The sequence below is a fragment of the Equus quagga genome, chromosome 1 (assembly GCF_021613505.1).
Source record: "Equus quagga isolate Etosha38 chromosome 1, UCLA_HA_Equagga_1.0, whole genome shotgun sequence".
NCBI lineage: Eukaryota > Metazoa > Chordata > Mammalia > Perissodactyla > Equidae > Equus > Equus quagga.
This window is the reverse complement of record NC_060267.1, coordinates 146,213,558-146,240,440: the sequence shown is the minus strand read 5'-3', so window position 1 is coordinate 146,240,440 and position 26,883 is coordinate 146,213,558. Positions and strand designations below refer to the sequence as shown.

General features: G+C 46.7%; 1 protein-coding gene across 2 annotated transcripts in view; it reads left to right on the top strand.

Annotated features, from left to right (window-relative positions):
• CTDSPL (CTD small phosphatase like) overlaps positions 1 to 21,231 on the top strand; it is a 111,485-nt gene extending 90,254 nt beyond the window's left edge. For both annotated transcript variants that reach the window (XM_046657914.1, XM_046657906.1), the window contains 5 exons: positions 3,084 to 3,185; positions 6,370 to 6,426; positions 9,885 to 9,977; positions 13,696 to 13,881; positions 17,547 to 21,231. In XM_046657914.1, coding sequence (XP_046513870.1) covers positions 3,084 to 3,185; positions 6,370 to 6,426; positions 9,885 to 9,977; positions 13,696 to 13,881; positions 17,547 to 17,672 — 564 coding nt within the window. In that variant the 3' untranslated portion in view covers positions 17,673 to 21,231. The remainder of the gene's footprint in view (positions 1 to 3,083; positions 3,186 to 6,369; positions 6,427 to 9,884; positions 9,978 to 13,695; positions 13,882 to 17,546) is intronic.
• Positions 21,232 to 26,883: the final 5,652 nt, after the last annotated feature.

Here is a 26,883-nt window from a genome sequence, read left to right as displayed (position 1 = left end):
AGAGAAAAAGCAGGAAAAAATTAAAAAGAAGAAGATCGGCAACAGTTGTTAGCTCAGGTGCCAATCTGTAAAAAGATAAAAATAAAAATACTGAAAGGAGAAGAAATTTGTTTTCTAAATGTTTCTAATGCTGTTTGCCTAAGCCTTTTAGTAAGCGGTAGTGTACATACCTTTTTCCACCCAACCCTTGTGAGAACTTAGAAACAGAACAATATTCTAGTTAACGCCAGTCTAGAGTTTCCTTTGCCCGCCTCCTGCAATAGGCCCTGAGAACTCTACCCTGAACTCTGAGGCTTGAGGAGCACAGTGCGCAGACTCTAAGCCTGAGAACTCTTAAGTACAAAAACAGTCTAACGTACCAAGAAGCAGTACTACATCTCTTAAGATTTGTGAGGTGTGTGGCGTGGGTACTCTAAAGAAAAGCCCCTTAGAGTTCACTATTTGTGGCTGCCAGTTCCCTACCAAGGACAGGAAATTTCAGAACTACTCCCAGGAGGAGAACTGGAATGAACTGGTTGGCAAGCCATGGTCCCTTCCTCCTTCCCCTCCCCCTACATAGTTTCTGCCCACACTCCCTCCCCGCCCCCGTCCCCCTGGCAATGCCCTCCATGTGCTTTGGAGCAGGTGATTTTGTATAGAAAAGGGTCTTCTTGATATAGCTGATATTTCTCTTGTTCTTCAGCTTTATGATAGCCTGAGGGAAAATTTGCTTCAGGACATTTTTTAGTTAATGATTCAAGCATCACCTGAGGTCACAAAACACTATTGCGCTTATATAGCGTCCTTGTATGTTCCAAGGACGTAGCTGTCCAGAAGAATTCCTACCAATGGTCTGAAGAATTTGATTTAATCTAAAGCCCAGCTCTCAGAGAAGCTGTGTGCATTCGGGAAACGAGCTGAAGATGAATGGAACCCTCCCAGCCCATTGCCCCAGCCTGGCCTTGTTTTCTGCATTACAAATGCTAAATCAATAGCTTTCTTAATATAAGTCTCACTGTTCTTGCTCTTTTCTCTCTTAGAATAGTACAGTGGGGCTCTTTACTTACTGTTACCTCAGAGAATGCTTGTAAAGTGTGGGTTAAATATGCTAAGAAAGTAATTTTTATTCTTGGGTTTGGAAAATAACTGAGCCACTTTTGGCAGATCTTCGATGTTTTCAGATATGCTAGGGATAGAATTTCTAGATCCTTATTTTCCAGGGTAGCAATTACATAAAGTTAAAATGCTGTTTTAGTTTATAAACACATAGAGAAAGAACTGGACAGATAGACACCAAACTAAAAAGGTAGAATCTTGGAAAAGGAATGAGGGGCATGGAAAAGGGAAAAGTTGTGTTTTACATGTCTATATTCTTTAAAGTGAGAATGCATTTTTATTACATAATTGTATAATAAAAATTAAAACAAATTTTATTCTTGTCACAGGTATGCTTTCTGCAATGGCCCTAACAACGCAAATAACCCAAATCCTCCCGAGTGTGTTCACTTATAAAGCTCATCATACTCTGCCTTTTTAACACACCTTTTGATGCAAAACTTGTTCTTGCAAGTTAAATTTTTTTAATAACCTGCTTGCTTGCTGATTTATGATAAAGAACAGCGTCCTTTCTAGGACCCCGAATCCCATGCCCCCTGTCTAAGGCATATCTCTTCTCAGTGCCACAGGGTTAGGGAATACCGCTGGGTGACCTTTAATTAGAACCAAGGGAGTTGGGAGGCCATAAAGGTTTTGTCTTCTGGATGATGTTGGAGAGGATGAAACACCCACACTCCCTAGGGAGAGCTCCTCTAGAATTAGAAATGCTTGTGTTCCCACACATAGCTTCATCCTGATCAGCCCTGGACAGTCCCTCCATGCCAAGATGATCATTGCACTTGCAAATGTACCTGACCTGTGGACCACCTGTGTTACATTCACTATTGAACCAGCCAAAGTCCAAAATTGGCTCTAGGTCCTTGATTTACATTCAGTTTAAACCAAAAAAAAAAAGGAAATAACCATTTAAAAGGGAATACCTCTTGATTTCATTTTTTTCTTGCTTTTTTTGATAAGCTAAATTGTCCATTTTTCAGTGGCTAGGGACAGATATTTCCTTGCATTTTGTTTTGCATTAAATATTGAACATGGCTTGACCTTCTTCCAGGACAGAAAATTAACTAGTTAACATTGGACGCTGAATATGCCATGGAGTAAACTAAAATGCTTTAAATCATTTCTAGGGTGAGGCAAAGAAATAAATACTCTAAATCAAGAATGAGGTGGGCTGAAGATATCTAGCATTTTATTAACTCTTTATGACCTCTTTATCATGAGATTAGCGTCAGCTACTAAGAGACATATAAATAGATTTTTATGGTTAACACAGCATGTGGATTAAAGTATAACTTCCAGAGACAGAAAATCCAAGGGGTAAAAATGCCACATTCACTCCGTGTTATTCCACAGTGAGGCAGGCACAAGGCAGGGTGCTTTACCTGGACCAGTTTCATTTCTGTCTCCTGTTATTCTCTTTGGATTGCATTTTGCTGGTGGGCCTATAGTTTCTCTTCAAGTTTTTGAAAATTTCAGTCACTAAAAAAAAAAATACTGTGGTTCCAATATAGGTCTGAAATATACTTATGTGCTACAGTGAATTTCAGACCAAATATGACCTCAGGTAATGGGCCTGCATGGTTAGAGTGGCTATTATAATTAAACATTCATTATTGTGTATTTCATTTTAATAATAACAATAACCACCAAATATGTGCCAGGCAGAATGCTGGGCATTTTACAGTAATTATAGCTGATAACAACAACCTTTCGCGGTAGGTATTGTTGTCCCAACTTACAGCCAAGAAAGAAATAGAGCTGATATTCAAACAAAGCCTTTGTCTTCATAATACCCATTCAGACAATGGCACAGTATTTGTTTAGTAAAACTTCAGTTGCAAACTACTTATTCCTGTTGCTTTTAGTAAAATTGCAGGTATTTCAATGTTTGGTTTCATTTATAACCTCATTGACATAATATAATACAATAATAAGGGAATTGGTTTGTCTTTTACATAAAGATAATAATGTTGATTTTTTTCTCCCTTTAGCCACCAGCTAAATACCTCCTTCCAGAGGTGACGGTGCTTGACTATGGAAAGAAATGTGTGGTCATTGATTTAGATGAGACATTGGTGCACAGTTCATTTAAGGTAAATCAACATAAAAAACAATCACTGATCTTCGTGGTTTGGTCACAAATGTATTGGAAAAGGAAAAATAAAAGGGATGAAAGCTTGTGGTTGTTGGTATATGACTTCACTGTTCATGAAGAAATCCAATAAGAGTTGCTTATTAACTCAGGTGAACATTAACTCAAGTAGTTGAATATTAACATAATTAGTTTGGGAAAAAATCACTGGGCAGCCAATATCACTGAGACCTCATTCTTACTTATGAGATTTGAGTTTTCCAACACTCTGGCGCCTGCAGAAATACTTTTCAGGTGGCACAAGGCAGTCAGTGCACCAATGCCCCAGGACACTGCTGTGTATTTGTGAAGGTAACAGGAGTGCTGTATGTTTTATTGGGAGTGGCAACGGAGGCACTGTTGAAGACTGTCAAGCAACCTGCTATTCTGGAAATTTTCCCAGACCAAGTTTTGAAAGATGTCCAACTCTGAAGACTCCCAGTGTTATGGCATCTGAACAAATTCAACCATTTATTTTTATTTTGACCATTTTCATGACAAAAGGTTGCTGGGGTTTTTTGTAAGCTTCATAGTTAAATGACTATCCACTTTGATGATTTCCCTCCTGAAGGGTATGGGGCTACAGTGATGTCAAAGTGAGCATCAGACAGTCTTACTTCTATCACCTTCCTCACTCTCCATCTCCCTGCTAGAATAACAACAAAAATTACAAATTACCAAAGGGCCTTCATGCAGGAACAGCTTGTGCATACACTATTAAGAAATGAGTTAATTAACCATTTTTCCATTTTTTGAAATGGAGTAAATTGTTTGCAAGAGGTAAATGATGAAAAGGTTTGGAAATAGGGGATTAGTGTGTTGGGGAGAAGAAGCAGGTGTTTAGGATCCTGGTCCTGTTTTTCTTTATTTCTGGCAGTGGAACTCCCCTACCATCACTGGCAATTAGACCACGTTTCTTTTTACCCCTAGCCCATGAGTCCCCTTACTTCACTGAGAGACATGAAAGGCACCATCCATGATGGGGTATGTGTCTCACATGAACCATAGTCATTCCGTAATGATTGTTAAGAGCTATCAAATTTACCTGAAGCCCTTTCTTCCAGAAACATCTTTCCTTCTACCTCCTTCTCACTAAACAGAAGCCTTCCTTGACAGGGCAAGGCCAGGCGGTTGTCTTTGAGTCCTTTGGGAGAGTGGAAGAGAGGCCACACTTCCACTAGCGGTGAGAGATGGCCTGTATGGCCATAGGGCATGTAGGTACCACCTCATTCCCCAGCACCTTGAGGGCCCTTCCAGGATTGGTCCCAGGGCTTCAGTGAGCTTAGTCCCAGCTCAGCTCTGCACAGCATTGGAAGCCTTTTCTCCCCTGTAGGCAAGTTGCTCAGGACATTTTCAAGTCCCTCTGGAGGAAAGCCCTTTAGAGCAGGGGTCAGTTGCCATCACAGCATGGACAGATTCCTCTCAAGCAGCTCCGGGAATGTGGGCAACGCTGGCCAGACTGCCCAAGGTTACTGAAGCTTCCTGGCTCCAAAGGATGAGCCTTGGCAGCCCCTTGTGTCTCCAGGACCTCTCTGAGGGCATTGATGTGACAAGCTGATGAGAACAGCATCTCTTCATTTCTTGCCTCCCTGGCCTGCCTACATCTGCCAGCAGAATATTCTTTACTGTGTGATTTGTAATGTTCTGGGCATTTCAGAGCCCTTTGAAAGTCCAAAAGCTGTGAACCTCTTTCCTTGAAAATGTACAACTGTACACCACACAGGCTCATGGGCCCAGGTTAAGAACCCTGGCTTTGGCATGGCTGCATTTGCACCAGCACATGAGAAGAGATCAATGGCAGGTGCTTGCTCTGAGCTGGGGAATGGTTTTTGTCTTTTACTATCCTCTGTGGAATAGAATTTCACAATCTAATGCCTTGTGAGAGTTTATTCCTTCAGTCTTTCCTTTTGTTTTTTAGCATGATTCTGTATTTTAGTTGTGAAATTATAAAATACTGAACTCATTCTTGGCCTTCCAACCATAGGAGTGAATAAACTGTAATCTTAAGCCTCAGGTACTCCACTGAACATTTAGTAATGGTTCTACGATCTAGCATTTTCTACATTTTTCCAGTTTACATATAAAAGAAGAATGTGTGTGTGTGTACAGTGATGGGCCTAAAGGCAGACCCCAGTTCAGAGTCTGACCAGAGACTCCATACCCCACTCCACATCCCCACCCAGTGGCTACCACATCCCTCCATATCTCTCCTACTTGTCCCAAGGGTTTGCAATCTGATGATTCCCATCGGCCTGTTCATTTGAGTAGTTTTCCACCTCTGTTTGGAGTTCCATTTAGAACTGTATGTAAGTCCATCAATGAGAACATAATAACTGCTGAAGAATCATGTTTGAGCTTTAAATGTCATTAATATTATTAAATTATTTTAAATATCCAGCAGTTTTTTGAGTGTGCTGGGTATTGTGTTACTTTTTACAGAGCAGTCTAGGGTGGACTGGCTCTCCTCACCCCCCAGGACAGAAGACAGTGTCAGGCAAGACCTGAAATCACTGATGCTCAGGACTAGGTGGAGCCATGGCCCCCCTCAGACCCATTACTATAGTTATGGAAGAGGAGAAACCGAGATCTGGAGAAGGGAAGAGCCTGCCCCAGGTTGTGCTCTATGGCCTCTGACTTCACCCCACAAGTACTTAGCCCTGCTTTGGGTCTATGTGCTCAGCGTCTCCTGCCAAGCCAGCCCATCACAGGACAGGCTGCACTTGTGGGTTCAGTATAAATTATTTTCCCTCAAGTAGTACTGTCCTCCGGGACCATCAGGCTTTCACCTCCTCCCTCTGGTGGCCAGGAGTGGCTCCCCATCTTCTTGACGGAGCTTTAGGCAAGAGCTGGAGTTTCTGAGGAGCCCTATTCCCTAGCCAGGCTGCCCCACCCTTTGTTGTTGAAGCCAGGCAGGTGATACAGAGGTTGGACCAAGATGCTGAAAATGTAACAATATTCAGAAGAGAAAATAATGTGCTTTCCTGCTTGTGCTTATTTTAAGGAACCAAGGCATGCTTCAACATCCTTCTCCTGAACTGTTTTTTCCAATAATAAAACATTGGTACAGGCAAGCTTTTTTCTTGCTAAAATTTCCAATTTTATTTCATTCTTTCAGATATATTAATTATAGTTTCTTTTCTCTCTAGCCTATTAGTAATGCTGATTTTATTGTTCCGGTTGAAATCGATGGAACTATACATCAGGTAAGAAGTCAAAGCTAAATTTGAGTTTCAATTAGCATTTTTTAGTAATTACATTTCCTACGAATTTTATTTCTAAATTACCATTTCAGTAATAATTTTACTACTGAATCAAAAGGAAGCAAACTTTGTAAAATAAATACAATGGTTTTCTGCTTTTTTTCACTCAGACAAATTTATCTTATAATGAGTTTATAAGGGAACTATAATCTATAAATATTAGATGTGGTTGCAAGTTCAAATAGTTCTTTGATTTGATGGAGACTTTTGGAAGTTTCCATATCCCCCGCTGGCCTAGCTTGATGGTCTAATTAACTTCCTCAAATAATTGCTTTTGGCTACTCTCACTAGCAGGCAACAGGAAAATGCCGCAAGTTGCCCACTTATGGTAGACTCTCAGGAAAAGGTGTCCATTTCCAATGCCAGCCACTGTAGACTGAACACTCCTGCATCGTGTTCTCTAGTGCATCTTTAGTGAAAACCCAACCCAAAAGAGAAGGGGGGAGAGTGTGAGTTTTTGAATCAGCAGGCAGCTTTGAATAAGATGGCCTAGTCAGTTGGCATGCCTCTTTCTTCAGATTTTTTTTCCTTATCTGTATGAAGCTCCTCTGAGAATAGCTTCATTTATGAACATGTTAGAAACACTATAGGAAAGCTAGCCTTGGAGACTGAAGAGTGGGGGAGCTTTTGTCAGGTGTTCCACAGGGATAAGCTGACCATCTTCCTTGTCAACCCCAAGTCCTAAAAGGAGAGTCTCTGGCCTGATGTGTTTATATCCCAGAAGAAAAAATCTCTCCTGGTGCTTGAGCCGTAACAGGATATCTTTCCTTAACGATGTCAATATTCTCTCTGGCTCTTGGTTATAGAGCGTCAGAGATGGCAAGGCCTTGGAAATCAGCTGGTCCAGCCACCTCATTGTCCAAGTGGGGAAACTGAGGCTCAGCCAGAGATAGAATTGGTTCAAGGTTATACAATGAGAAGAATTAAAATAAGAATCCCAGTCTCCTGCCCCTGGCCCAGGGCTCTGTTCCTAATACTCGAGTCCCTCCCCTCCCCTGCCTTGCCTTCTCACCTGTTCTCCAGGAGGTCCTGCCAGGAAGCCCTCTCTGGGAAAAGCAGCTTTGTCCCTAGGTCTCCACACTTCATGCTTTTAAAAGCCATCAGGGAGCCAAAACAGCAGGCACTGAGCATTTAATATTTGCAAAAGCATCAACTGAATTAACTTAGCATCTGAGAAGCAGTTAAGGCTTCTGCATTTATTATCTTTGCTTTGTTACAAAGTAATGAGAAAAAGAAGAGGCTGCCCACTGGCATGGCAAGAATTAGAAGAGAAATTAATCCTTCCTACCTCGTGACTATGAGCATGACCCTTGGGGCCTGACCTGCTGTGGCCAGCCCATTCTTGCAGGAGCTACTCCAGCTCCCTCCAGACTGTGCTATGATTCACTTGGTGATAGATATCCCAGGGCCCCAGGGCTGGGGTCAGAAACTCTCCTGAGAGAATGAAGCCACAGGCGCCGAGAGGAGGACCAAGGCCCTGGCGAAGGCCGTGGCCTCGTTCAAGTAATCCAGGATAGGCTGTGCAGGTCCCAATGGGCCTATTCTTGGTTACTTGCACGCGGACGCGGGCCTGGACGCCGGCATCCGGGCCCAAGACATTCCTCTCTGCCAGAGGCACCAACACCAGAGTTCCCAAGTCAGTCTCCTTCCCTTTGCATGTAGCAAAGCTTGCTTTCCAAGCAGTGTTCCCAGGGAGACTGAGGACTGCAGGCTGCACCCATTCCCTGGCATGAGGAATCTCATGGGCAAAGTGGAGGCCTGAAGCTATTGTAGCCACAGGCCCTGTCTTCAGCCCCACCCCAGCCTCCCCACTCCTCAGAGCCCTGTTGGCACCCACCCCACACTATCCTGCTCTTCTGGCTCCTCACTACACCCTTGGCCACAGACCCCTGCTCACCCCATTCTCAGTCAGCCACACATTTCCTACCAAGTCCTGGCTCTGTGTAAAATTCCTGTGCCAGCAGCACATCCTGTCTGTGGTACAGAGCCCCCTTTCTCCCCTCTGTTACTCCGCCTGTAGGATGTCCAGTCTACTCCATCTGCCATTTAAGGCCCCATGCACGCTAACCCCAACCTGCCTTTCACACTTCATCTTTAGCCACTTCTTCTCCTATTCCCTGTCTCCCTCTCTTTTATCACTGCCTCTGCAGGGCTCGTCACGCGGGCCTCTGACCATTCTCTAACACCCCAAGTATTTTCAGGCCAGGTCTCATGCTCATACTGTTTTCTCTGCCTGGAAGCCCACTTCTCATCCTGTCGGCCTGATGAACTCCTATTCATCCTTCAAGGTCCAGGCCAAATGTTACCTTCTGTGATTCCTTCCCCTTGAAAGAGGAGTTAATTGTCCTTAATTTGTCCCTCTACTACAACTTCGTTATGCCTTGTTTACTTGGATGTTTTGCATATGTCTGTTCTAGACTGTGAGCTCTTCAAGGGCAAGGTCTGTGTTTTATTCATCTTTGTAACTGCTTCAGGCTGAGCACAAAGCTGGGGCTCAGTGAATATGAATTGAATTGAATTTTAACAAGTTTCATTTATTTTAGGGAAGTGGCTAATTTCAAATGGAATTTATTCAAGTTTTAATTAGTTCTCTCTTCCCACCTCCTCTGTCTTCTCTCACCAGCTTTCGCTTCTCTCCCATCTCCCTTGTTTCCTCATATTTGTTCAGGCCCGCCGTTGGGAGCACAGAGCACAGCCACTCTAGGAAAGGCTACTCTTTCTGCTCTCTGCTCAAGGCCCCTCCTGATGGCTGGGTTCTGGGGCCTGGGAGTATGCAGGCTTTATATCCCCTGAAGTATCTGTTTCTATACCAAACCCAAGCCAAGTAACCTTTGTGGTGTCAAGTAGACAGGAGGGCACTTCTTGTAACTTTGCTGGGCCTGTGCTTCCACCCCAGGCCTGCCTAGCAAGGGAGGTGTTCCAGTCAGAGTAGAAGGTGGCAGCCAGAGCAATCTCAGACCTACCAGGCAATGAGCCAGGCCTGGACCTCCAAAAGAACCCCGGACCATGGCCTGTGTCTACACAGGGCCTGACCCAGAGCATGTGCAGAGAAACACATGTGAAATGAATGAGTCGTTTCACACAAACATGGCATAGCCCTTCCACTCACTCGTTCTGAAATCCCCAAGACCCTCAATACCATGGTCAGTTTCCCTTTCTCCCTTGGGAGGAGCGTCTGCTCTGAACTCAGATCTGGAGTCCAACCTGAGAAGTGTGTCTCCCCTGAAGTGCCACGTCTGACTACATAGCCCCTCATACAGTCTGGGTCTCTGCCCCACACAGAGACCAGGGGCGGGAGGTGGGAACCCTTTCAGGAATTCTTCCTGCACTGGGTGTTTGGGCCCCAGGCCATCCCCAGCAACTGCTGTGACTGACCAGCTTGCTGTTTCCTGCCGTTGCAGGTTTATGTGCTAAAGCGGCCACATGTGGATGAGTTCCTCCAGAGGATGGGGCAGCTCTTTGAATGTGTGCTCTTTACTGCCAGCTTGGCCAAGGTGAGTCCGGCTCCCATCTGGGAGCTCTAGGTCTGGTGCCCCAAGCCCCTCCATCCATACCCACTCTCTGTCAAGCAGCCCTTTGTTAAGGTGAGGGAAGCTATTTCTGTGGTGACAGGTTTCCACCCTAGATGGGATGGATGCAGGCCATGTGCACAGTGCCAGCCTGAAAGGCTTCCGTGTTACCATGGTGACAGGGAGCACTTGGAAAAAATGCTCCATGAAGTTGCCGCATGCAGCCACCTGAAGCTGGTTGTACACACCAGGAAATCACAGACGTGTCCAGCGTAACCGAAAAAGGGTATCTGCATCTCACCTGTTGTCTGGCAACCACATGCTAAGAGGCTCAGGCCTCTGGGCCCTTGGGTTAGCTTATACAGGTTTGGGGAAGAGATAAGTGTCAGATTCACCCATATGCATGGGCCAAATGGGAGTTCTGACTGCCCTAGTGAGCCCTGTGATCTCAGGCAAGTTACTTCACTTCTCTTGCCTCAGTTTCTTCTATACATTGGGGATAATTCTGTCTGCCTTGTGGGGTGGATCAAATAAAATAACACATGTGAAGGGCTTAGCACAGTGTCTGACTCATTCAGCAAGTATTCATGGAGCACCTGCTGTGTTCCATATGCTGTGCTGGGCACTGTCACATGGCGAGTGCTTCTGACGTTCATTGTTTGTTATCATAATGATTAATGATGATAAAATAATTCACATGTTTTGGTCTTCTAGCTTGGTATGAATCTCTGACCCAGCGTCTACACTAGCTCTGACCATAGAGAGTGGTTTCTTTGCCCTCTCCCACTGTTTAAGAGAATTAGCAGGGTCACAGGACTCTCAATATGGTTTTATCTATCCTTTCACAGCAGACAGGGCTGGCACCTGTTCCTCAGGAGAGATCCTTGCCGTGACCATCTCTCAAGCCCTGACTCTGATGGGGTCAACACCATCCATGTGTTGGTGGCACCACCAGTGTCTCCATGGGCACGTCAGGGACCTGAGTGGCCCCAAAGATGAGCTTTGTGGGGCCCGGGTCAGCCATCTGCCTGTCTCCAGATCTGCTGCAAGGATTCATATGCAGCTTCCTCGCCTATGTCCTATTTCTGGATGGCTCTCTTTTCTCCTTAGCATGTTGAGGGTTCTGACTCTGGATTCCCAGACATACTGCTCTGCCAGCCTGGGGATTCCTAGTTTGGGCCATCTCTCTGTCATGGCTGAGGTGAGAGAAAACCCCACCTACCCAACATTCTGCCAGGCCCATCACCAGGCCTTAAAGCATGAGCCAGTAGAGAGGGAATCCAAAACCTAGGCCTTACTTTTGCAAACTAAAAAGAGAACGTGGCCTCAGGGAAAACATGTTCCCCAGTGGGTACTCCTTCAGATGAATAATACCAAGACTAATTGCATTGTGTTGTCACTGGCTCTGCTGACAGTGCTCTGGCGTGCTGAGCAGCCTGAGGTGATAACCAAAGAAATAACAGATAGGAAGATTGCACTGGTGTCTCTGGATTGAGAGTTGTTTTTCCTTTGGCACAAGTGAAAACACTCTTCCTTGGCATTGTCCCCAACACTCACTTAAACCTCCTTGTTCGTTCTTTCTTCCTGGACTGCTCCCACCTGCCCCTCTATCTGTCTCTCCAACCCTTCTCTCGCTGCTACTCTAGCCTGGCTCACCCGAACCAGCTCCCAAGTGCAGCTTTCCAGCCTCGTTCCTCCCTGATGCCCAAGTTCTGTTCACAGGTGGGCACTGCCCAGTTTTTGGCCCTGGGCTCAGCTCCCAGCCAGCACCATTGGTGCAGTAGACTTCCTGGCTTGCTGCCCAGGGGCCTACAGGAACCCTAAGCTGGCTGTCAGAGCCCTTCAACATCTGCTTCCTCATCTTAGTTTTTGTAATTCATTCATTCACCCAACAAATATTTACTCAGTACCTACTGGGTGTTGGGCACTGTACTAGGCACTGGGGATGCAACAGAGAACAAAAGTGACTAAGTCCCTGCCCTCATGAAGCTTACATTCCCCACATTCATCTCTAAGGCCTGAAGCTCCCAGACTCAGACGCTCCCTTGAAAGATGTATGCCACCACCAGTGTTAATGCTTATGAGGCAATTAATCATCTTTTCTGTCTAGAGTCAGCCCCCTATAACACACCCACGTGCTGCTTGCCTCACCAGCAGAAAACTGCAGCACCTTGAGCTCTTACTCCACTTGATCAGCAAGAAATACAGTCTGCTTCTGGACTTTGCCTCCCTTAGGATGTCTCTGGAGAGAGGAGGACTTTCCTGTGGAATCAGACCTGCTACTTGTAGCCCTGTAGCCCTGCATCCCTGCAGCTATGCCAGCATTTGCTCTGCACTCAGGGGCTGCTATGTATTCCACTGCTGGCTTTCCAACACCACCAGCCTCAGGTGCTTCCTGTCTCACTGGCAGAGTTGCTGGGCCCCTAGTGACACCTGGTTCTGCCCCTCACTTTGGTCTTAGTGCTGAGGCCTGGCCTCACATTGGGCTTGGAACTGCCACTCTTGCCTCCAGCCCCAGTTGCTCAATCTGGCCCAGTCTTTTAAACATCTTCATTTATGAAGATTTTCCCTCAGGGATGACCCCTGTATTTCTTTATCCAATCTAGCCTGCTATGGGGAAAATTCCCTAGGCCATGAGAGAGGGCCCAGCAGGATGACCCCCAAACTCCCTCCCATAAAACTCCTGGGCTCCAAGTAAATGGAAGGTGGGTATCTGGACACCATCCTGTGACAGTCAGGGGCTGGGCTGGCCCAATTGCCCAGAGCACCTCTAGGGGGCAGTGTGGCCTCATGCCTCACAAGCCAAATTCAAAGCCCACTCATTCATTCACTGATGAAACTAGTATTTATTGAGCCCCTACCATAAGATGGGCACTCTGCAAGCTGGTAGTGATATCATGGTGGACACGGCAGGTAAGGCCTGTTCCCTGACAAGTGAAGAGAAACTAAAGTAACCCCAGAGAGTGACAAGCTCTGTGAAGGAAATTACGGTGAGGCAATAGAGTATCCAGAAAGGAAGATGCGGGAGTACTCTAGATAGGTGCTAAGGGAACCCAAGATCTTAGACAGAGGGAGGGCTTCATGCAGAGCTGAGAAGAGAATGTTCCATGTAGAGGGAACACTGGTGCAAAGGTTCTGACCATTTTTCAAAGCCACTGTGGCTCAAATGATTTGAGATGGAGCTGAGTGGTTGCAGAAATCTTGCAGCTGCAGCCATACGGGATATGGTGGCAGCAAGGAGTGTGGGCCTTATTCCAAGTGCAGCGCGTAGACAGTGGAGAGCTTTAAGCAGGGGAGTGACGTGATCTGACGTGTGTTTTCCAGCAGCTGCTCTGACAGCTGTGAGGTGAATAGGCTGGAAAGGAGGCCCAAGGGGAAGAGACTCTTTAAGAGGATCACACAGCCACCCCAGGCCAGAGATGACAGAGGCCTGGACTAGGGCAGTGACAATATAAATAGAGAGATGCAGATGTTTTTGGAGATGGAACTGAAAAGAATTTCTGATGGATTGGATATGAGAAGTGAGTGGAATGGAACAATCCAAGATGTCTTACGTGCATGGAGAGGAAAATAACCAGGATGCTACAACACATCCAATTATTTAAATCCCTTTTTAGAAAAGTAATATGGATCTTGCTGCAGTAGGTTAGGATTTCTGGGCTCTTTCAGGCACCCAGCCTTCATTGTGACACCTGCTTTCCAGTATGCAGACCCTGTGGCTGACCTCCTAGACCGCTGGGGTGTGTTCCGGGCCCGACTCTTCAGAGAATCGTGTGTTTTCCATCGTGGGAATTACGTGAAAGACCTGAGTCGCCTTGGACGGGAACTGAGTAAAGTGATCATTGTCGACAATTCTCCTGCCTCGTACATCTTCCATCCTGAGAATGCAGTAAGTAGCCCCAAAGAAAAAGAACGCAGAGCTCCATCTGAGCGCTGTCTTGCCAGGCAAGCAGCACTTTTGTACCTTCAAGCCTGTGCAAGTTTTCTTGGCCTTTTCCTTGGTGAAATCCCAACTCTGCCACTTAGCAATTGTATAACATTAACCAAATTATTTAACCTCACTGAGCCTCAGTTGCCTCATCTGCCAAATGGAAATTATATGAATGCTGATCTCATAGGATTGTTAGAGGATTCGGTGTGGCAGTACATGAAAAGCCCTTAGAACAGTGCTTGCAATGGGTAAGTGCTCGATGAGCCTGTGTCTTCTTAGCATTTTTAGCAGTGTTACTAAGAAGGGTTCTGTCTGCCATTAACCTTCTGGAGCTGGCTGCTGCCCAGGACTTCATGACCCTGTAGACTCAGAAGGCTAAGTAACCTCTTCAAGAGAAATATTTCTTAAACGGGAATGAATAAAACACTTCAATAAGGTCTTCACATAAGTCTGCCAGGCTTTACCACCTTATAATGATGTCTAAAATATATGCAATGGGAACATTCTTACGTAAAACTCCCTGGAGCGTGGCAGCTCTTAGTGCCTACTCACTGGGTGCAGCACAACCCTCAGAGCAAGAGAGAGATGCCCTCCGACCTCCCACGCTATGTTTCCAGTAGGAGAGAGATCAGCCAGGCCCACTGGTGACTGCTGACCTCTCAGCAGTAGCTGCCATCCCAGGTCCTCAGCTCAGGCAGCTTTCCCTGGAGAGGAGACTTCCTCCCAAGTGCAGGCTTCTCAGACTCAACAAAAGCCCACCCAAGCCCCTTTCCATGAGTCCAGAACTCTGCTGCTCCACATACAACAAAAAAATGAGTTCAAACTAGATTCACTTGGTGTGTAATCATTATTTTAATAAACATGCAAAGTGTACTGTATTTAAATATGTTCATTTTAATGAGTTAATCAAATTCTACATAATGCATTTTGTAATGTGTCTCTAACAGATAAGGATTATCACAATTCCATATCACATCTGACAAAACTAACAGTTTCTTAATATTATCTAATATCCAGACTGTGTTCATATCTTCCCTGTCATCTCAAAATGTTTTCTTACATTTGGATTGTTTGAATCAGAATCCAAACATGGTCCATGCATTGCTTTGGTTAATATGTCTCTTAATTTTCTTATAATCTTAACACTTCTCCCACCCTTCTTCCTTTTTCTTCCATGCTGTTTATTTGGTGAAGAAATTCTGGTTCTCTTGAAGAAATTTCCTGCATTCTGGATTTGTATAGTTGCAGCCTCATGGTGGCATTCATTATGTTTCTCTAGCTACCATATTTCCTTTAAACAAGTTGTTAGATGGCTACTACTTGATTCGATTCAGGTTCAGGTTTTTTTCAACAATACAATGTAGATGATATTGTGTACTTACCATGGTATCACATCAGGAGACATATCATGTTAAGTTGTCCCAGTTCTAAAAATTTTAAGTTGATCTGTGAATTCACGTGCTGTTAGCCTGATCCATCCATTTTAAAATTCCCCATCAACCCTTCACCTAAAAATTTGAGCAGTCCTTGAGATCATTGCCTGCATCCACTATTTCATTAGGAATTGCAAAATGGTGATTTCTAAATTCTATTATTCTTTCTGCATTTATTAGCTAGAATTCTATTTTTAAAAAATGAAATGTTTGTATAGGGAAGTCAGGATAAAGTCTTGGTTCTTTTTCTTCAATTCTGAAACTTTCAGAGTAATGAGTTTGTGCTTTGGCAACCTCTAAAAGTAACCAATGAATTTTTTATAGGTATCATTATGAACTCCTGGATTTTTTTTTTATTTTTACAATTTAATCCATTTATTATTCTTTTGTATGCTCAAGTGTTCGCCTTTGGCCAGTGGACAGCTCTTCAAATTACAGTAGGCTTTGATAGCATCCTGCTTTCTGGTACAACCAGATGTTCCCAGCTCATCTTGTCTATTTCTTGCTTCAGCTCTGGAATCAGCCATTTTTCTAGGTAGTCTGGTTCCTATTAGTGGAAATGGTATATAAAACCACAATTTAGGTGGTTTCTCACTGTTACTGGAATTCTCTTTGTTTCTAGCCCTTTCTACTGGACAAAGCTAAAATATACTTTTTTTTTTATTGGCCCCGAGCTAACATCTGTTGCCAGTCTTTCCTCTTTTTTTTTTCTCCCCAAAGCCCCAGCACATAGCCGTATATCCTAGTTGTGTCATTTTAGTTGTTCTACATGGGATGCCACCACAGCATGGCTTAATGAGCGGTTTGTAGGTCTGCACCCAGGATCCGAACCCATGAACCCCAGGCTGCCAAAGCAGAGAGCGAAAACCTAACCATTTGGCCATGGGGCTGACCCCTAAAATATTCATATTTTTAGAATGCAAACTAAATCATAAATTCATATTGGTTGTTTCAACTTAATGTTATAACAGAGTCTTTATTTAATTTCTTTGTTTTTCTATGTGTATCTCCTCTTATGCTGAAACTCTTGATTCCTAAAGATATTAACATTACATATTTGATTTATTCTATGGTAGATACTTAATAGTTTCAAAATAGCGGTACTAATATTATTACTGATGATAAGACAATTGAATGCATTTAGGGTTTTTTGGAGAAATGCAGAGACAGAACACTATGTTTTAAAACCCACTTGAACTAATTGTCTGTGTGGTTGTGTCACCACCTTTATATACACCTAGGTTCATTTTTTTATTGCTTTCTTTTTCTTAATGGTTTAATTTTATTTTTATTATGTAACACATTTACACAGTTCCAACATCAAAACTATTAACAAAGATAAATTCAAAGAAGTCTGGTGTCCATTTCTGTCCTCTCTCCTGTTCCTGCCCCTTCCCCTAGAAGTGGTCATTTTTTTATTAATCCTTATCGTGTTTATTTTTTTAATTACATAATGAATTGTTATGTTTCTAAGTGGTCTTTAGATTTGTGAAAGGCCAAAAATAATACTTTTAAACTTTTTTAGTTTCCCCAAATTTCTTTTTAAATCTCTTCTTTGCACCCCTGGCTGTCACGCACTACTACCCCTCCCCACCCCTGTGTCTAAAACTAAGGAAAAGTTCTGTCTTTGCCCATGGCTTCAGAATTTCCTGAAATTTTATACTTCTCCTTTTAACTGACCACAGCTAAGCATGGGAGGAAATTCTCCACTTGTCTTTGCCATGCAGCTTGGTATAATGGCCCCAAGTGGAAGCTATCCTGTGCCCTATTCATTGGCTCCCTGGTGTTGGTGGTTGGCAGGTAACCTCTGGCTCCAGGTGCTGCGAGGTTCAAGGAGCTGGTTTGATGCAATGGAAAGAGCTTTTTGAAATTGCCAAGTAGCAAGGCCAGTTCTCATATATTCCATGCTCTGGCCACCTTTTCTATGGCAGGAAAACAAAATAGATAAATGCACGCAAACTGGGTACACTAAACTTTGCCTCCTGAGCCATCTCCTGAACCAGGTAGCTTTGGATTGATCTTAGCTGGGACGAGGGAATAAACAAAATGATGGTGATGATGATGATGATTTCTAGATACCTCTCCTCCTTACCAAAGAAAATGTTGGAACTTCAGGGACCCAGTCAGGTTGGGAGCAGCCCCCGGCCCTGGAAACAGTTCTGCTGCCCCCCACCACACACTGTCTTCCAGGTGCCTGTGCAGTCCTGGTTCGATGACATGACGGACACAGAGCTGCTGGACCTCATCCCCTTCTTTGAGGGCCTGAGCCGGGAAGACGACGTGTACAGCATGCTGCACAGACTCTGCAATAGGTAGCCCCGGCCTCTGCCTGCCTCCCGCCTGTGCACTCTGGAACCTCTGGCCTTGGGGACCTGCCTGGCCTCAGCTCCCTGGGAGCTGAAAGTGAGGACACTCCATACTCCAGACCACTGGGTGAATGTGGCCATACCTACCTGTTTTATTTTTTAAGAACAGAAACAACTATTTTAAAATGAACTCTTTTAACAAATTTCATAAAGGGACATGCATTTTACTGGATTTGCTTTTCTTAAAACATACCAAAAAGAAAAAAATGGAGGAAAAAAAAAAAGCTTGATATCTATCAGACTTCCTTTCAACTGTCCTCCCCTCCAAGCAGACAACCTGTCCCCTTCTATCCCAGCTCAGAGCAGCTGACCCAACTCAGAATCTCTTTCCTAAAGGATGAAGTGCCTTTTTGAATGTTATTTTAAGCTGAGAGTTAATTTTTCTACACAACATATTTCCAGACATCTTTTAGTCTTTTATTGTCTTAGATTCTCTAAGAAGATAAATATGACAATTTTCTAGAACCTAGGGAGCAGGGGGTGGCGAGGGATGGGAGCGAATCATAGGAGCCTGTCTCCCGACAGGTGTGACTGCTCTGACAACCTGTGGCGCGCTGCAGGGTCAGGCTCCTGATGGGAGGTTTTGTGACTGTGTCAGTGTCTCCATTCGTTTCTGACCCAGTTTGGAATGTATCTGCAATTGTCTGGCTCAACACTTTAGGAAACAATAGAGTCTTTTATATTATTATTATGATTTCTGACGGTGACAAATCTGTCTCGAGGTCACATTTTCCTCTTTAAAGGTGGCATCATGTCACTTCTGCTTTCACACTACTGCCATACTTCTGTAATTTTTTTGCGTTGTTGTTTTGGGTAGAGCAGTTATGAGAAACTCTAAAACCCTTGGATATTAAAAAAAAAAAAATCTGTTTATTGATTTTTAAATCTTTCCTTTCCAAAAGCTAGATACACACGGAGGTGTTTGGGAATTTTCTTTGCTGCTACCGCGCTGCCACCAAATGGAATTGACCAGCGGCTGTTACACTGTTCTTTGCCACTGTGCCTATGCTCAGAATCTGCTCACTGCTAAGCTGCAAACATGGACAGGGTCAGAAACATAGGTGTCCCACCCCATTGCAGACTGCACCAGCTGTATCTTGTCCCTGGCCCTGGCCATGGGAGTTCAGAAGGGTACGAAGACAAAAGGGCCAGCGTACCACACAGGTGTGGCATTAATTTTCAACTGCAGTCAACATCAGATCCTGTGATAAGCTGACTGTTCTCTCATGAGAACCTGTGGCCTCAACCAGCCACCACGCTGATGTGGCCCAAGTCCATCTCTTGGTCTTCTCTTTTGAAGCACAGCTTATTTCTGAGCCGAGGGTTGGGGAAGCCCCTCTAGATGTGAGGCTCATCGCCCCGAGCCAGGGCTCGGCTCTCTCCCTGAGCCAGGGCTCCTTCTGCAGCCTTTCCCAGTGAGATGTTTTAAGCAGTGCCATGTTCCTTGTTCGACAACAAGGCAGTCTATAAAGTCTTGCTCTTAAAAATAATTTAAAAGAACCCTTTTTTGTTGGCACCATTGCCTTAGTCCTCTGTGGGTTGGGCCTCTGCCAGAGTTCTGGTGGGAGCGACTGGCACTAACAAGACTGGAAATTGGGGGTTGAAGTAAAATTTCTTTTTTGCTTTCATTCATAAAATAATGAAGCCAGCTGCCAATCACATCCTCCCAATAGCACTTTGGTGTGTGGACTGCCGTGCATTCAGAAGAGAAGTAAGTATTCAGGGGTAACCAGGTCTCCCAACATTCTGAGTGTTCCAAACCCGGTAATCCACATGCCAATTAAAATAGAAACAGCCCTTGTTAGGCATTACCATAGATAATGACAGTTACATGGCAGATCTGCACATGCCATAAACCTTGATTTAGAAGACCAGTCATTAAATGAACCCGCTGCCTTAAATGTCATGAATGTTGCAGTCAGGTGTTTGTCATCTGTTGAAATCCACACAGAAATCAGTCCTGATGAGAGCCTTAGACCCTTACCCATGCCGCCTTCCTTATTGGCATCACAAGGTCTTATTTGGAATAGGGGGCAGAGAGGACTGAAATTCTAGAATATTTCAGGGGAATCAAACCTAGGAATATGCCCCACTTCGGACAGATGAAGTAAAGACACTTGGCAGGCTTGAGCCAGATGTTCACCTAGTAGTTCCTGAAACCGTGAGTGCCACTGCACTGACCCAGTGTGGAGCTGTTGGGAATGGAGCCCGGTTCCTGCCACCACAGACACAGAATGTCTCAGGAGGGCCAGCACACCCTCTGAGGGTTCTGGATTCTGTGCACCTTATTTGACCATACTCCAAAATCCTGTTTTTATTTTAATCCTTGATTCTGCTTTATGTACATATTCAAAATATCTATATCTATATTTTTAATCATATACATGTAAATGAAGCAATAGAATTCTAACATAAGGCCAAGAAATGAGATGAATGTTTGGGGTTTATGTTTTTTAAGGTAAATACGGGTATTGTTTTTAATTATTACCTTTTATTAAATTGTGGGCTTTAAAACCTAATGAAACTTCTTAACTATTTCTATGTGCCATATACTTCCCATGTTACCAAAACATTCCCCAACTCTTTAGCCAAAAGAGAAATCTGACCTCCTGAGATTCCATGGTCCTTTCTGTACCGGTTAAAATATAGTTTCCTGGACAAGTATTTTTTACATTAAGATCTGGAACAGGGTACCTTGGGTCATGGACTCCGGCCCCTGTGATGTTACAACATCTCTGGCCAGGCCTCGAGTGGAGGTGCCCAGGCACATCCAAGATTGTTACTGCTCTGTCTTTCATTGCTCTGGAATCCTACGTGTTGGTCTGTGGTTTCACCCATTAGCTGTTTGTAAACAATTCATTTGTATAATAAAAAGGAACACCACCTGTCATGGCTGATGGTTGGTGGGGAAGCTCCTTTGACATGGTGCAATTTTGATGAGATGACTTTGGAGACATGAGGATGCCCTAATGACACTGTCTTGTCATGGTTGCAGCATTTGAACTTTTGATATAAAAAAGAAATCTGTAAGTGTATATAACCTGGCAACATTTTACACCCCTATATTTTAAAGATGGCTTTCTAATAAAATCCAAAACAACACAGCCCTATGGTCAAACACTCGTGACGTTTGTGCCTCTGCTTTTAAAGGTGCTGTGATGAACAGTTGGCATGCCAGGGTTCAAGAAGAGTGGATGGCTTGAAGTGCTTGCAGTTACCTGTGCAAAACTGACTGGCTGCCTCTGTTCCTATTTTACTGTAAATTCGATGGTGTCTGTTCCTGTTGCATTCTCCAGGGAGCTTCTCTGCAGACTAACACCCCCTCAAGTAGTAGAAATGCTGGTGTCTGGGTGGTCCTGGATTTCTTTTGGACATTTGAACATGATATACAATCCAGCATTACTTGGGAATTACTACATGTGGAATGTGCACGTTTCCAGGGGCGAGCATTTTCAGTCAAGAGGTTTGCAATGATTTCCTTCCTGCCAAAAATAAACACATGAAACTACGCTCTCATGGATGGACTGCTTCTCTAGTGCAGCGCCTCTCCTCACTCTTTTTTCTATTCTCTCCCCCTGCACAGCCTCCTGCCAGCATTTTGGGTCTCCTGGTGTCCCACCTTCTGGAAAGCAGGGGTAGATGAGAGCAGAGCTGCAGGATCCCAAGAGCCACAGACCTTGACCCCAGGGGAAGCTGGAAAACCATTCTGCCCAATATTAGGCCCTCTGGCTTCATCTCCCCAGACAGAGCAGCCTGGCTCACCCTCCTCTCACAAGGATTCCAGCCCTACCAACAGATTTCCTAATGCAGTCCCCACCCCATCCCATAAGAGGCACAGGCATTGTGTGTGCTGTGTATAGAGCCTAAACCCTTAGCGTTTGGGCCCACTGGCTGAGATGCTGTGAAGCATGGCACAGAATCAGAGAGAGGGTAAGGATATACGGACAAGTCAGTTTTCTCACAGTGGGACATCCTACTGACATTGCCCTCAGCCCAGCCCCTCTGTACATGAAGGTACGAGGGGCAGCAAGTCCCCCTCTGCTAGGGACTCCGGGCAGAGCTTTGGGCATGGCCTCACCACACTCAGGACTCCTTCTTCATAGTGATACCTAATTCAAATAACAAAATCAGTGTCATCAATCTCATCAGATAGGTTTATCCCCATTTTGTGGATGAGACAACTGAGGCCAGTGAGACAATGGCTTGCAGTCTCTCTTCTATCACAGGGATACAGCATCCTACCAGACATATATATTCATCCCAAACAACAGGAGACACAGTGTGTGTCAGCCCAGAAAACCTACTATTTACCTAGAGACAAAACCCAAAATCTCTACAGCTAGTCTGTGCCATGTACCTCTCGGTGAAGAAGGTGGCCAACCAGAGAGGTGACCCCAGCTTCCTCCCCTGGTTCTGGACTCCTAGGCTGTGTCCCTCTCTGTACCTCCCTCTCTCCTTCCCTCTGCTCCCTAACCCTCTCTTTCCCTCCTGTCACCTCTGGCATTGCCTGCAGACCCCCAACTGCTTCACATCTTTGCATACAAGCAAATAGACAAATGGTTGAGAATTGTGGCTGCCCCTGAAGCTGAGGTGTCCCAGTGAGTGTCCATAGATTCTCTGAATAGGTGGGAAGGAAACACAGGTCATCAGGAGATCACTTATTTGAGACTTGGGCATACTGAGATTTCACCTCCTGATGTTTTCTTGTGTGAGCAGTATCATCTCTCTGTAATCCAGGACCAAGGAATGATCAGAAAGCTGGGGAGGGTAGGCAAGGAGTGGCTGGGAAAAGCCAGCTTGAGAAGACAGTCTGTTGAGCTTATGGATAAGGGGTGCACTGGGCTTGGCAGTCCTCCGAGTAACCTGGGATGCTTACGTGGCAGATCTCCTGTGCCTGGGCTGCCAGTGGATTAGCGGGCTGCTCAAGGCCTGGAGCTATCAACTGGCATGGCCATCAGCCCAGTCTCCGGGGAGAACACACTGAACCCTCAGGAGGAGGATATGTGAGCTCCAGAGTTTTCCACGTCAAGCCTCCATAACAGCTCCATCTCCCAGCTCAGTGATTCTCAGTTCTGAGTGTCCATTAGGATCCCCTGAGGGCTCTTAAAAATACAGATCCCTCAAGTCCACCCCAGACCATTTAAACCGAAATCTCTGAGGGTGGGCATCAGATTTGTAAGTACCCCAGATGACTCAAAGGTACAGCCAGGGCTGAGAACCCCTGATCTGATGGGCTATAGAAGAAAAGAAGCAACACTGTTCTAAGCCTGACACCTAGGTATGGCAGAGGAGTTATGGGCAGGGCTTAGGGGACATGACGTGTATTGCTTTATCTCAAAGATGGGTCATATGTGTTCATTGCTAAAAATTCAAGAATCCTAGAAAAGTACAGAGAAAACCTCACATGGGCACTGGGAACTTTTCCCAAGGCAGGGGTGAGGAGAGGTTCCTGATAGAGCCCCACCTGGGTGGCAGCTCCCTGCTTTTACACTGAGGTGGGGAGCAGAGAGAATACCCTCACTTCACAATGGTGCACGGGGTCACACTACCCACCAGGAAAGGAACCTAGGCTTGCCAAACCCCCCTCCACGTCTGTCGTCGTCCGCCCTGTCCCTGTCCCCCATCCCTGCCGCACCGCAGTGAAGTGAGTAACAAACAGCTGACTGGCCCTGCTGTGGGGGCGAGATTATCCTGCCCAAGCTGTGTCTGGATGGGGTGGGTGCGCGTCTGGGCAGGGCCACACATCCCCACCTGCGGACACGCAAGGCAGTGACGTCTCACTTGCAGGGACCTAGGGCTCTTCTTTGATCCGTTCTCAGACTCGGGCACTCCACACGGCCCATCAGAGTGGTGGCCGCGGGCAAAGCGACAGGCTCCACCTTCTGGGGCCCTGGCGGTTCCCATGGCACCCTCGGAGGAGTCGCTCTTGGGCCATGAGTGCCCTGGTGACTGTGTCTGCAGCCAGATGTAGGGGACCCACGTGGGTCCAAGGCTGCTCTCTTCAGGGGCATGGGCTGGGGCGTTTCCAGGCAGTGGGATCCAGGACCAGACAGTCCCGCCCCCGCACCACACCCTGTCCACGCTCCAGAGGGGCACACACACCCCCACCCCCCAACCAGATCTCCACCAGGGGCGACGTTCTGCGCTGAGGAAGGACTCAACTGAGACCTGGGCCACAGACGTGGAATGAGCGCTGAGGGAACCTGGGGCGGGGCCTGGAGGGCGGGGCTGGCTTCCAGCGCCTGCCCCGCCCTCCCCGGGCCACACCGGCGCCTTTGTCAATATTGACGTGGGGCGGGCTGGGCGTTCGGAGATAAGCCAGGAAGGAACAAAGCAGCGTCCGAGAGCCCAGAACCTGCCAGGCGAGGGTGAGGGTGGGCCACGGGGACTCCGCAGAGGGAAGAGGTCAGTGGGACGAGGGGGTCATGGCTAGGGCGGTGCTGGCCGAGCCAAGCCAGGCTCAGGGCCCTTCTGACTCTAGGCCTGCATCCGTGGCAGGAGGTGATGGAGCCCCCTTGCTCTGGAGGAGGAGATGGGGAGAGGCTGGGCACCTCTTCATCCTTATAGCACCCTGGCTGCCTGTGAGCACTACCCTGGGCCTTAGCTTCCTCTTTCTGCCATGGTGTGATCCCATGAGCTGCAGATTGTCCACATGAGACACAAAGCATGATGCTTATCTTGGTCCCCGGCCGGCCCCTAGGGCCCACTCCATCTCTCTAGGACCTGGGATCACAGGTTACAGGTGGGACCATTTTGGAAAGGGGCAGTTATGTCCACCCAAGGTCTGCTGGGTCCTAGAGACCCAGAGAATTCTGAGGGGAGGGGCCTTGGAGAGGTCCTTGTGCCCCCTACTAAGCTGCTAAGTCTGGACTCTGCCAGGCGGAGTGTCCTGCCCACATTGGGGGTGGAAGGATGTGAGCTGCCCTGCCTTCTCAGAGGAGGAAATGTCAGCTCAGAAAAAGTCTTAGAAACCTCTCCAAAGTCACTCAGCCAGTGGGCGCTTCAGCTGTGACGGATTGGCGCTTCAGCTGGGATTGGAACCTGGCTCTGGAGAGGATTCAACTCTAGGCCCTGGCTTCAGGACAGAGCCCAGCAGAGGGTCCAAACACACCCCCACTGGATCAGTCGTAGGCCACAGGAGCGTGTCAGCAAATATTTATTAAGCAAGTACCGTGCACCAGGCACCATCCTAGATACGGGGCTACAGCAGTGAGCAAGGCCCTGCCCACAAGGGGCTCACACTGCAGCTGGGGACAGACACTAAACCAGGATCAAATCAATAGTTGTCAGCTTCTGAAGGCACTAAAGAGATGAGGGAAGCCTCGCATGGCTGAGGAGGAGGACTGCTTTAGCTAAGGTTGTCGGGGAAGGCCCCTCTGGCAAGGTGCCATCTTGTTTGAGGCTAGAATGCAGAAAAGGAGCTGTGGGAAGATCTAAGGGAGAGGCTTCCAGGCAGAGGGAACAGCTAGTACAAAGGTCCAGAGACTAGAATGAGGTTGGCATTTTGAGGGACAAAAAGAATCTTGTATTAGAACATAGTGAGCAATGGGGAGAGTGATACGAGAGGCAGCCAGAGCGACACGCAATTTGGGGTTTTGAGGAAGCCACTGGAAGGTTTGAAACAGGAGAGTGGCGCCATCTGATTTATGGTGAAAAGATCCCTCTGGCTACTGTGGGAGGAGGGACACAGGGGCCAGAGTGACCAAGACACACAGAGGGAGGCTCATGCTGCCAACTGGTGAGAGAGGCTGGCTCCAGGTGCTGTGCAGGAGTTGGGAGAGGGCTGGCCAGGCTCAGGATCCAGGATGAACCAGACTGGCCAGTGGCTGCACTGTGGGTGTGAGGGAAGGAGAAGAACCTCCAACAGCTCCCAGGTTTGGGGCCTGAGCAACCGGGTAGATGTTCGTGCCATTTCCTGAGGCTCAGAGGAGGTGGATCTGAGAGGCCTGACGTGGATATCAAGTGTGAGGTCAGATGTGCCAGGAGAGATGTGACCAGGCAGGAAGATGAAGGCGACTGAGGCCGGGGTGGGGTTTGGGAGAAGTGGGAGCTGGGTCAGAAGAGACAGTAGCATTTCCATGCTACTTACAGCCTGAGGACTAGAACTTGGAAATAAAATAGAAGAGACGGGACCAAAGGCCTGAGCTCTGTGCCCGCTGACCTTTAAAGGCCCCCAAGGAGACAACGGAGCAGCCAGTGAGTGGGGGAGAAAATTTGGGCTGTGGGCTGTTTCCAGAGGAAGGGGTGGTCAGAGGGGTCCCTGGCTGGTGAGAGGGAGGGTAAGATGAAGACAGAGAACTGACCACCAGCTTTGGGGAGAGGGGGCATTGGTGACCAGGGAAGAGCCATTCCCGGGGAATGCAGGCACAAAGACCAAGTAGAGTGGACAGAGGAGAGAATCTGAGATGAGGAAGTGGGGAGAAGCGAGTCCACGGAATTTTGCTGGGCACAGGGACAAAAGGATCCAGGAAAACAGGTATGCACAGGCGGAGCCAGACACACACTGTCACATACAGGAACAGAAGGTTATACAGGCATTTTCTCACACATGAGGTCAGACACACACAGGGACTGACCAAGTGCCCTGTGCCGCGGGCATCCCTTCACACACAAGGACCCACTGACTCCTGTCTGTTAAACACAACCACACACTGGCAGGAGGTCCTACTGGGCACAGATGGACCCAGATTTCCTGGAGTCCCCTCACCCTGTGACAGGGAGCAGTGGGGGTGAGGACGGGACATGGGGAAAGGGTCTTGGGGCCAGTTGGGCAGGTTTTAACAGTGTGTTCTGGAAGGGACATCCACACTGGCTGGGCTGTGGCTGGGACTGAGGCCTGTGGGCTAAGGTAAGTGGTGGCCATGCGCCTGGAGTTCCCCCCACCCCCCGCCCGCCAATCGGGAAGGAAAGGAGGGAGCAGCCCGAGGTATGGGAGAGGTGTCTTCCCTGCAAGGGCTGGACTGGCCTCCCCCACGATGGGTATCAGCACTCGCTGGGGAGGGCTGTGACAGGCACCAAGCCCAAACAGGGAGCAGGGAGGAGAGCAGAGATGCTAAAGGAAGCCCTTGCCACCTTCCCCCACCTCCTGAAGTGACCTGGGTCTCACAGAGCCAGACTGCCACCCCACCACCACCAGCCTTGGTCCTGCTTCCTCCTAAAGT